Source organism: Sorex fumeus, unplaced genomic scaffold (assembly GCF_029834395.1).
Source record: "Sorex fumeus unplaced genomic scaffold, SorFum_2.1 ptg000013l, whole genome shotgun sequence".
Lineage (NCBI taxonomy): Eukaryota > Metazoa > Chordata > Mammalia > Eulipotyphla > Soricidae > Sorex > Sorex fumeus.
The window spans coordinates 16,050,920-16,063,387 of record NW_026606070.1 but is presented as its reverse complement, the minus strand read 5'-3'; the positions used below and the strand labels follow the sequence as shown (position 1 = coordinate 16,063,387).

The 12,468-nt window shown below is 37.8% G+C and overlaps 1 protein-coding gene across 2 annotated transcripts in view; it reads left to right on the top strand.

Annotated features, from left to right (window-relative positions):
* Positions 1-1,090: 1,090 nt before the first annotated feature.
* Positions 1,091-12,468, top strand: part of SLC4A4 (solute carrier family 4 member 4) — a 346,379-nt gene continuing 335,001 nt past the window's right edge. The window contains exon 1 of one of the 2 annotated variants that reach the window (XM_056111484.1): positions 1,091-1,435. In XM_056111484.1, coding sequence (XP_055967459.1) covers positions 1,258-1,435 — 178 coding nt within the window. In that variant the 5' untranslated portion in view covers positions 1,091-1,257. The remainder of the gene's footprint in view (positions 1,436-12,468) is intronic. The other variant, XM_056111485.1, reaches the window with a different exon arrangement.

Below are 12,468 nucleotides of genomic sequence, written 5' to 3'. Positions count from 1 at the left end.
ATTTTTGGCTTTTTATGCCAAGATAGTTGTTTTGAGAGAGTGATATGCTCCTAAAATAGGAAATCAGAAAATACGGATTCAGTGCATATTCACTTAGATTATAACACATATCTGAAGCACAGGACAGACAATATGGAAAAGAGCCTTGCACTCCTCAGCGCCTGAGTATATAATTGGATGAATAGGATACAGAGTGAACATTTGCTTCCCTGGCAAAGCACATGCACGGTGTGACATAGAGCAGCTGTCCCCAGAAAAACTTCTTTGTTTCTAGATGGGTATGATACAAGCAGCGTTTGAGCAATTTGGGATTTCTTTATGCTTTCATTATCAATGGTGCTCATGAAATTCTGTGTGTCAAAGTTAATGCAGGGGAAAAGAGTCCCAGAATACGGAAATAAATCTTCACTCACTGTATCAGCTCGAAACATGTTTGGCACCAGGAGGCCATAAAAATGCAGTCATTGCTTGGATGCAGTCTGAGGTCTTATTTAGCATATGAAATCGTAGCTCCTGTTATGTAAGGAGTGAGGAGGACAGCATATCGTGGCTGCAAAAGGAAGAACTTCAGGCTCTTCAGGGAGGAGTTAACAGGACAGCTATATGAAGGGAGAGGGATAAAAATGGAAACGGAATGAATGGATAGCTTCGATGTGTAACTGTTGCTGCAGCCGGGTTTCTGGATAATCTTGAGATGTTAGATTTCTGGAAGGCCAACATGTGACTCGAAGCTTGCCACTCAAGAGAGAACATTGGGCTGTGCTGGTATTAAGAGGCTAGCTGGAAGCGAGGCTCCCACTGTTCATAGCCTAGCTCCCTCTCGCTTGCTGTGTGTGGGTGTGTATGTGTGTGTGAGCGCGTGCGTGCGTGCATGTGTGTGTGTGTGTGTGTGTGTGTGTGTGTGTGTATACATCTTCGTGCAGTGGGTGTTTAAAGAGCTAAGCACTGAAGCTGGATTTCCACAAATGATCATCACGAACACTCCAGATACACCAAACTTCCTCTCTTGCGATTTTTCCCTTCTTTGCTTTCATCTTTTGGGGTGTGTGGATGCATTAAAAGAAGAACCCTCATTAAAAGAAGAGCCCTTCACCTCCAGCCAACGAGACTAAGATACTTTTTTCCTCACCTGTCCCTGTGGGTGCCCTCTCAAGGTTAGAACTGAAGCTATGTGGGACCGGCGTCTTCCCCAGCATCAGACGAGAGGAGCTGCGTGAAGGAGAAGCAGCCAGAGAGAAGAGTGACTGCTCTGTTATCATGAATAGCAGCGTGCAGGTTAACCTGCCCAAAAGCTGGGCTGCTTCAAGTGGCTCCCTCCAGGAGAAGTCTGAGCATTCTTTTTTTCTTTTTTATTACTATAGGATGGAGGATGAAGCTGTCCTGGACAGAGGGGCTTCCTTCCTTAAGCATGTATGTGATGAAGAAGAAGTAGAAGGTGAGCTTTGTGGGTCCGGGAAAGTGAATATTCAGATGCATGTGTCTTGTAGATAACAGCACTCTTGCCTTTCATAGATTGTATTTTTTAGTTCAAAATAAAAGTTCTCTCACATTTTTTTTTTTAACCTATGAAGTAGTTTTAAAAACTTCTTAGAGGACCAAGAGGATGTGAATTAGTGTGGACTTGCATGGCAAAAAAATAAGTACTTTTGAAGTAGGTACTTAGCTGTACTTCTCCATAAGAGAGAAATATTTTGCCAGATAGCATTCATCAGCTAATTACTATCTCAAGGAAGCTGCTAGACTTAGACAGATTGGTTTTTCTAGCATCTTCAAATATTCTTATGGCTTGCAGGGTACAGGAACTGATGTTCAGAAGGAGAAATGATGCCATCGTTCCTGGAAAAATGGGTCTAAGCTAAGGCTAGAAAGAGTGGTAATCCTGATTGGTGCTCAGGAAAAGATGGTTAAACATTGTTTAGCTTAAAATCCTCCAGGACCTCTCTAGATAGTGTTTTCCAGTGTCTATTACAATCTAAATCAGAGCCAAATCTTTGCTGGTGCAGATGCTTCAGTATGTGTTTTCTTATGCCTTGATTTATCAATAATGAGGGCATAATAATATTCATTTCATAGTGACAAGGAAGGACTTACCATTGATTAGAATAAAACAAGGCATGACATATAAACAAACCATTATTCTTTAATATTGATGGTGAAATTTCAAAAATAGGGCTTATAGGCAGTCATCATAAAATGAAGTTAAACTTGCAGGGAAACTATCATTCCCTGAACTGATTTGTATGCATTTTGGAGACTCTTGTCAAAGACCTGCTGTTTGATAAACAGTTACTGTTTGCTAAAAACTTGGACCAAAGTGGTGGTGGCATTGGAAACGAGAGTAGGTGCTGTCTGCAGGGTGGTCAGCTGAACCCCAGCTCCTGGGCACGGGATGCTTTTGTGCTACTTGGAAAGGTCCGGGTACTGTGGCTGTTATGTTGTTTCTCACGTTTTCTTGGGAAGTTTCTTCTGACCGTGTGTTGGAGGGTTGGTCCCCCCCTTCACTCCCGCCTTCCTGCGTTTATGCTCTTGAGACAAGCTCATAAGAACTTGATGCCTGTTTCTTAGGAAAAGGAAACTACAATGTTTTCTTTCACATTATTTTATGGGTTCCTTGCACTTTGGTGACATGACTGTGGGAAAATGTCAAGTTGGAGAAAAAAGTACCTAAAACTTGTAAGATTCTTATAATCCTTGATGTTGTGGTCATGCTGTCAGCTGTCCCCATGTCAAAGAAGAGTCGAGAACCTTAAAACTAGAGCCTAGTGGTGTAAGAAATAATATAAGACCCAGAAAATATCATATAGTTGAAGGACAATTAAAGTCGAAAAAAGAATCAGTGAGAAAGTTTGGGAATGAGGTGTACTGTGTATGTGTGTATGCTTCTGTGTTTTCCTTGAGAATAATATTCTAGCTAAGTTCACAGGAGATTTAAATCACCCCTTGAATTTGTAAGTGCTGTAGGATTGACAGCACCCCTGCTGCAGTACAATATTGTCTGTGGATTTCTTAAGCTTTTGACTAAAAGTTTATTTCCTGAAGTATTTCCCTTAATTTTCAAGCATGAAATTAAGATAATAATGTAATGAATAGCACACAGATCTGTAGCCAGGTTGCTCGGAGGAGAAACAAGACAACAAAAGCTTGTAGAAACATCTATAAAACTGTTTGGCTTTGTGTTGATTAAACCTGCCACATGGATTTGGTGTATTTTCCTGTTCTGAAAAGATTTCTATCTTCATGAGTATCTTTCATGTTGATTGGTGCTTGGGCAGATTACATTTCTCTTAAGGCATGTGTAGTTAGTTTTCTGTTACTGATGATTGAGGTTCTAAGCAGAGGTTCCAAAGCTTATTTGGCTTACTGTCCCCTTATCAGAAAAGGAATTCTCCAGTACCCCAATGGAAATGTTTCTTCTTGAAGTGAACAAATAGAAAGTAACACTCTGCCCTCACCTACCTCGTGCTCCATGACATGATTGTTTATGGTGTTATTTGGTGGGGAAAGTTCATCCTTGAAGTTCTACTGTGGTACAAGTCTTGAAACAATTTGAAACTACTCATTTTGAAATCACGGTCTCCCAGTTGACCCACTTGTTTTCTTGTCTGGTTCATCTAGTGGGAATGGGAACACTTAAGTTTAACAGCAACATTAGTTAAAAGTGCACAGAAGTTGAGATGGTCAGAGGTTTAGTGTCTTATCTATACCCCAGTGGTTCAGACCAAGAGATGACTTTCAAGACTTCTAAGGAAGATTTTGAGTGGGACTGTTTTTCTTCAGGGTGAATTTAGCCATACTTTTAATTGCATAAGGAAGAATATATTTGAAGGAAAATAAAATGAAGTTCTTTTCTCAAATAACAGAATTGCTGTAGTACACGTATGATAAAATAAGTGCTCCAGTTTTAAGAATTAGATATTCAAAGGGCAAGGAGCTGGAACACCTTATATTCAATTATCAAATGTGTTTTCTTTTATCCAAACATTTATATATCTGGCTTGTAGAATAAGTTTGATTGATGTGTGCTGCAGTACACTTGGCAAAAGTAAACTTGAAATAATTTTTTTCAAAAGCAATTTGTAGAAGTAAGATGTGCTTTCTTATTAAGTGATTATTAGGGTGACAGAGGTCCAGTAGCTCTAGTTACTTTCAAATGTTTATGCTTTTAAAATTTTTCTTAAGGTCTAATTTGGGGTGATTAGATGCAGCTTTGCCTGAAGGGAAGAAAATCCAGATGCTGTTTTATAGTTCTTTCTAACGTTGGAGAAAAGGCTGCAACTTCCAACCACGCCCTCAGTTCAACTGGTTCAACTTTACTCTCAGTGGGTGGCATGACACTTAATCCACGTTCTAAAAACTTAATAAAAAATCATCAACTGCAAAACTCACTAAGAACAGAGTGAGTCAGAAGAGGAGTCATCCTCTGTTTAAATAATGAATTTATCTATGTGGTATATTTTTAAAGACCCAAGCCTCATTTTCACATAATTTGTCTTGTGCGTTTTCTAAGGAGTATCAAAGAAATACTCCTAAGAAAAGAAATCAAATATATGAGACCCTGTTTTAATCTCTGATGCTGGGGAAAAAAAATGAAGTGAAATTTTGATTTTTAAAGTCAAGAGAAGATTTGAAATCTCTTCTTTAATTGGTTATCTTATACTGTGTGTGGTTTTGCAAAGTTAATATTCTGGCATACAGATACTCATATTTGTTTCTGAACCAAAAAACTAGCTCCAGCCCAGACATTTCCACATAATTGGTATGAAGATGACAAATTGATGTTACCAGAAATGCTGACCATGAGAAACCACACGTGGTTTTCATTTTAGACACACTTCCACAGGGGAAATTGTCCACTTTTGTTGTGTGAACAAAGTTAAGATAGGAGGAAAGAGGTTCAGGTAGCTTTTTCCAAACAGGAGGAAATTCTATATTTATTTTATCCTTAAAAAGCTAGTCAGGATTTTGAATCTGTCTGATATAAACAGATTACTTAATATTCTCATATTTCGCAATAGGGGAAAAGAACAAACTCCACCTTATCCTTTGAGATAAGGCCTTGGCTCTCCAAGTCTAGGTAACTTTCCAGCAAGCCTCCACAACTCCAACTTTCTGAGGAGAGGCCTTTGCTTAACATCATGTCCAACCAGCCACTCTCGAAGCATGAGGCCTAGCAAGACAATATTGGCTGAAACCTGTCTCTGTTTCTGAAGTTGGACCTATGCTCTCGAAGCTATTATTGATATATTGTGCTGGTTTTCCTCTTTCATTCAAAACCTAGTCCTAAAGGAGGTGTGCTCCCATCTCTCCGAATGGATGAATAATTTTATAAGTCCTTTTGTCTGCTGACGGGCACTAAGAAAGACAGACAGCATTTGTTTGTGGGATATAAAAAATAATATATGGGACTGATATCCAAGGCTAGGGAAAAACAGGGGCCAGGAGGACTGGTCAATGGTTAGAAGCTTTGCACAAGAGTGTCTAGAGGAGGCAAAGGGCAGTTAGGATAGAGAAGGGTGACCAGTACTACAATCGTAGTTGGAAATGATCATTTTGGACAGGTACTGAGTGTTCAAAGTGGGTAAAGAGCTTTACCTAATAACTTTTCCACATCTATATTGCAGATCATAATGTAAAAAGGGAGGGAAGGGAGAGAAAAAGAGAGAGTGCATAATTTATAGTAGCATAATTCATAATAATGAAAATCAGCACCAAATGACCATCTATAGATGACTGGGTAAGATTCTGTGGCATTTACATGCAGTGAAATACTACTGTTATTTTAGAAAGATGAAGCTATGTATTTAGCAACAACATTGATAGAAATAGAAGTGGGTGATTATGCTTAAGAAAAGATAGTATTGATGAAAATGCTTGAAATTACAAAGGGGAATTATTTTAGGAAAATAAAAGTAAAAAGTAGAATGGGTTATCGGGTAAAGTAGCTATTCTCTAAATATTTGTTGAAAGAAAGAACAAGTAAATGACTATAATAAACTAAATAGGACATATGTAGAATTACTTCATATAGTCATCTAAATTCATTGCTTATATTTAGTTAAAATTTGGTTCTTCTAGTATTCTCTGTCAGATGAGGTGATGTATTGTCTCTAATTATCCTTTCCTTACTATTTTCGTTTGAGTTTGAAAAGATCAATGTAACATTAATATAATTTATATATTTATATTCTTAAGAAAAAGAAGTCCCTATAACACCTTTATCTTATTCTCTTTTCTCTTACTGTATTTTATGAAGTGGTAACTAAAATGACGAAATGGTGGTTTGTTTTTTGGTGTGTGTGTGTCTTTTTAGAGGTGATCTCAAGGTCTTGATAAATGTTTTAAAAACTTTTGTTTTTTAAACTGGTATGATGTATCCTCTGATTTATAGGACATATTTTTTGTTTTTAACTTTTAAAAATTTGATTCACTTTCTGTGATTTACTGTACTGTTAATGATAACTTCCTCTGAAAATTTCAACAACACATCCATCATCAGTGTACATACTTCCTCCTCCCGAGGACCTCAACATCTTTTCCTTTCAAACCGTCTATCCATCAACTTAATTGTGTGGATCTGTTCTCCTGCTGTGTTGCCTTTCCTTTTCATTGCTACTTCACAGTATATCTTTAAGTCTCACATATGAGAGAGATCATTCTGTATCTATCCCTTTCTTTATGACGTCACTTAGCATGATATTCTCTAGCTCCATCTATGGTGTTGGAAATTGCATAATTTTGTTCTTTTTTATAGCTGCATAGTATTCTATTGTGTATATATGCCACAGCTTCTTGATCCTTACATCTAGAGTTGGGAATTTGGATTGTTTCTATTTCTGAGCTATTGTACTGAATGTGGCAATGAATATAGGTATTATAGGTATTATAGGTAATATAGGTATTATAGGTATTATAGGGCTGGAGTGATAGCACGGCGGGTAGGGCGTTCGCCTTACATGCAGCCAACATGGCCGACCCTAGTTTGATTCCTCCGCCCCTCTGGGAGAGCCCGGCAAGCTACCCAGAGTATTCGATATGCCAGACACAGTAACAACAAAGTCTCCAATGGAGACGTTACTGGGCCCGCTCGAGCAAATTGACGATCAACGGGAGGGCCTTTACCTTTTACCTTTAGGTATTATATATCCTTTTGAATAGTGTGTGTGTGTGTGTGTGTGTGTGTGTGTGTGTGTGTGTGATGGGCATAGATGACAAGAAGTGATATTGCTGGGTACTATGGGAATTCTTTTCCTATTTTTAGTATAGATCCCATACTGAGGAGGAAGTATTTTATTTTATTGAGAAGGAAGTATTTTAAAGGAAAATGAGGACCTGTTGGTTTTTGTTCATAATTAAAATGATAAGAAGCATAATTACTGAGAAGTTATTGAAAACATATTAGAGGTTTTCAGGGGAAAGGAAGGGCCAAGTCCAGGCTGGGTTATTCTGAGCACAGAATATAAGTGTTTGATTGCATTTTGCTGACATCTGCTTGCTCAGAGACACTGTATACAGAGGAAATACTTGAACAAATATCGCTGTAGGAAAAGCTTTCTTAAAAGAAACAGTGAATCCATAATTGGAGAAATTTAAAGAACTGTAATGAGTGTTGAAAGGTTAGTTCTTAAAGAGGATTCTAGGTTGAATCCATATGGCAGTGCTCAGATTCTTCCTCTTTGTGGTCCAACAGAAAGCCTACTCAAGGTCCCCAAACAAAGAGCACACTTCCTGCTGTGTCAGTGAAGTTAAATGTCTATCTGTGGATTTCTTTAGTTTCAAGGGAAACTGATGATACTTCCATGGGGTTTTGAAGTGGAAATCAGATGACATTTCCTAGAGTTTTTCAACTGTAGAGAGTTCCCTGGTAGTATCACATAGACTAAAGTATATATAGTCTGTAAATATATATAATATCTACTGTATATAACCTTTGAAGTCACTTTCATCCTATATCTATACTTTTTTTTTTTAATCACAGTAGACCATAAGAATGTGAAACTTAGTACTTGGGTTGTGTTTTGCAGCGACCCAGAAATTCTGAAATAATACACTTGCAACAATTTAGTCTGTAGATTGAATTTAATTTTAGAAACCTTTTATCTGGTCATATATTTGAGACATCTTGTTTGCCGTTTATTTATGGGAATCTCTCTAATTTTTTTTTTTATTTCATGTGTTATTAAAGCAAAGTTTCTAAGCATCAGTTGGGGAATACAGGATTGAAATTTGGGCTATTTCCAAGTCATTGAATATAAAGGAAGCAAGTTACTATTTGGATTTTGGGTTTTAAATTCTGTAAATTAGGAATACTGGGGACACACCATTCACACAAGGCTGTTTTGGTGATTGCCTGAAACAATGCTGCTGTTAACATTAAAAGCACAAGTGCTTTACAGCTATAACTGTTTTCTTTCCGATTTTGAACTAAACGTTATTAAGAATTAGTATCATTCCAAAGATTCTAACTGGTCCAGATGTTATATAAAAGGTAAAGGCCCTTCCGTTGGTCGTTGATTTGCTCGAGCGGGCCCAGTAACGTCTCCATTGGAAACTTTGTTGTTACTGTGTTTGGCATATCGAATACTCTCGGTAGCTTGCCGGGCTTTCCGAAGATGTTATATGCTCAATTTATTTTAATCAATATATATATATTTTGTTTTTGTTATTATTAAAGGTAAGGTAAAGGTAAAGGCCCTCCCGTTGATCGTCGATTTACTCGAGCGGGCCCAGTAACGTCTCCATTGGAGACTTTGTTGTTACTGTGTTTGTCATATCGAATACTCTCGGTAGCTTGCCGGGCTTTCCGAGAGGGGCAGAGGAATCGAACTCGGGTCGGCCATGTTGGCCGCTTGTAAGGCGAACGCCCTACTGCTGTGCGTTATTATTATTATTATTATTATTTTTCTTTTTGGGTCACACCCGGCTATGCACAGGGATTACTCCTGGCTCTGTATTCAGGAATTACTCCTAGCAGTGCTCAGGGGACCATATGGGATGCTGGGAATCGAACTCAGGTTTGCCACGTGCAAGGAAAATGGCCTACCTGCGGTGCTATCTCTCCAGCCCTATCTTTTGTTTTTGTAATGAAACTTATCTACTATTCGGAAACCAGGCTTGCCTGATCAAGTGGGATTTCCCAAGTCTACTAGGAGTTCTGGACTCCAAAGTCTTTCTCTCCATTTTTTATCCTAGTTTTATTGATATACTATAATTTACAGTACTGTAAGTGATAATTTTATGCATACTTTATTAAAACCCTCCACCAGCATTCCTTTTGGAGTCATTTTGATCCATTTAAACTCTTGAGTGTGAGATCTTAATTCATGGATAGACTTCGCTAATGTACATTGCACCTATTTAGTGAAATTGTCCACTTTTCCACAGAGGCATTATGAATGTAATTGTGTATATGGGGTAGATGATAAATGTTTGCCAGATGTCTAATAATTCCTGAAAAAATAGTTTCTTATGATGAGCAGATTTAAGTATATAGCATTTTCCTACCAATACAGGAAATTCAAGAATCTATTATATATATGTAATGTGTAAAACATATTTTACATACTTTTACAGACATTTGTCCATTTGCAGCATAGTATAGAATTGTTTATCCCCTACATTCTGTTAGGTGCCAATTGAGTGATTATCCATTAGTATGTAGAAATAATACTACACATTACATATTACATACTATATATTCTAATCATATCTCCACATGTATGTTACCACATGATTCAGAATCATTGGAAGAGTTAAATTAATAGACTGATTAAACATGAGTAAGAATAGAATTCAGGTGGAAAAGCTCACATCAGACTCACTTAGCTAAAGTGGAATTGCTGGTAGAATTTATTATTATAATTTTTAGGTGGTCTTCTTGGACTAGCAGTTATTTGGAGAACTGAGGCAAGACACATTCATGACAGGAGTTCACAGGAGGTTCCAAACATTGTACCCTTGACGCTTGATTGCTAGGTGGGCTGAAGGTGAAGACTGAGGGAGTGGAGTGAGTGACATCCGTTGAATCAGCACTATGGGTAACTCAAATAACTTTTCTGAGCAATCCAAAAAGTTAAAAAATCTGGTTAATTGTTTTTACCTTTACACAGAGTTAGAATTAGAAGGCAGCTATCCAAAGTGCTAGATCCAACGTGTTCATCCCTCTTTATATTCTGCTGACATTGGAAGGAGTGCGGATTATACTTAACCCTCCTGAGATATGATTTTTCTGACTATTTTCATGGTGAAATGCTAAATAGCTGTTACCAGGCCACAACTTGTAGAAATAAAAATAGGTTTTAAATTTTAGTTATGTTGGCCAACATATTAGCTTTAGAGAGCCAGAATTGCATATTTATAGATTGGGTAAATCACCACCCCACTCCCCAGCTGATTATTAAATTTTCAGCAAGTAATTCTATCTGTATTGAAAAATAAAGAAAATGTCTTAGATGTAGAATGGAAGCCTGTAATTGAATCCAGTAGATACATGTATTTGGCAAATTTAATCAGTATCTGATTGTTCAGGTACATTTTCCCAGTCTGTGCTTTGGATTAGAGAACATACGGGAGAACCAGGAGTTTCAGGATCTATTTTTGGTCTTAGCTCTGCCCCTTTCCGGTTGACATGAGGCCAAGTACGCCTGCAAGTGGCATTTTTTTCCCCCATGAAAACTCATTAATAACCTATTTATTCACCTTTGCATGTCCCTCCTTGTGTTACTAGGAATATGCTAGGAGTATAAATAAGTAAGCTCATTTAAAATTAATGGTATAGGGCCCAGAATGTAAGGTATTATCTCTGTGAATATAATTTATCTTATGCTCACCACTCCCTTGGCAGTGGTTGCTCAGATTATAGAATGATTTCACACCAATGCTAAGACTGATGTTTGGTAATCAACAAATGAGTTGATTTGTATCTATGTTAAATCATGGGCAATGCACCTCCCCACATTAGGCTTTTAAAATGGTAAGAACAAGTGTAGATGTAAGTTCTAATATATGACTTTTCCAGATTTCTATGTGTCTTGAATGTGATAACATCTTCCATTTAAGGCACAATTCATGTCCAATCAAATAAACCCATCATTATTTAATGGCCCGGCTTGGTTTGAATGTTAATGTAGTGAGTGCAACATGTTTGTGGGTGTTCTTATATGGGAAATCTGAAAATATATCTCTCTCACAAAGTGATATGAAATTTAGCTGTAAATAATGAAGAGAAACAGATTGGGAACGAGGGGAAGCATCACATGCAAGCAGGTGAAGGTTCAGACATAAGAGAGAGATAAGTCAGAGATAAGTTCAGACATAAGAGAGAGAAAAGTAAAATTATAACAAGGTGGCTGGACCACGTGAACAGGAAATATAGCCTGAGGTGGGAAGGACTTGGATAATTCATGGCTTTTATGTTAATGTTGAAGATTCTTTTGATTGTGCACTGGGGAGCCATTGCACAAAGGTTTTATGCAGGGAAGTGTCCAGAAAAAAATTTACATTTTAAGAAAGATCACTTTGGCTGCTGGATGGAGAGCGTATTCTCGGAGCGCAAAGATAAAATTGGGGAGACTGTTGCTAGGATACAATTACCCGAGAGATGATTCCGGGTTGTACTAGAGTGGGGACAAAAAGGCGGGAACCGAAGATTAATATCCAGAGCTTGCTGGTTGGATGGGGTAATTGCACCTGCTTTTCTGCGGAGTAATTTGGGAGATTCATGAGACAGTTTGTAAGGGGGGTGAGACACTGGAGAGGGAGTTGTGGGGGAAGAGAGCAGTTGAGGTTTGGTTTTCCAATTGATTGAGTTTGAGTTTCAATGTATCAAGCAAGACACCTGAGACACATCCAGTGGAACCCTGAAGCAGGCAGTTGGCTGAACAAGCCGGATCTAAATTAAAGATACAAGAGTGGAAATTGAAATTGAGAATCCTGGGCAGATAGCACTGAGAACTTTAGAAACGTGTGTCATTTTTAGAGTGAGAAATAGAGAAGAGGACTAGACTGAGCTCAGAGAGTGCCAACATTTGGAGGCAGGGAAGGAGCAATCGTAAAAGTTGGAGGAAAGCTCAGAAGAGCATTCTCTGTGGAAGGAAAACACTTTCGTGAAGGGTCCGTGATTGTCAGTGCTGAAAGCTACCTGATGTACCTGATGGGAGTGAAACAGCCTCGGGGTATGACAGAAAGAAGTTGACTGGTGCTTTTTTTTTTACTTTGGTAATTTTTTATTTTTTATTTTTAATTTAAGAATACTTTGGTATTGTGATTTACAGTACTGCGACTAGTAAGGTTTCAGGTATACAATGGACCTTCACCACTGTATTTTTTTTTTCCTGAAGGTAATTATTTTATTTCTATTACTGATCTGTTTGTTCAAAACATTTTACAAATTATACAAATCCTTATATGGAATCTAACATTTATATTTTGAAGATTAATACTTTTATGTTGGCAATTTGGTTAGATCCAAGT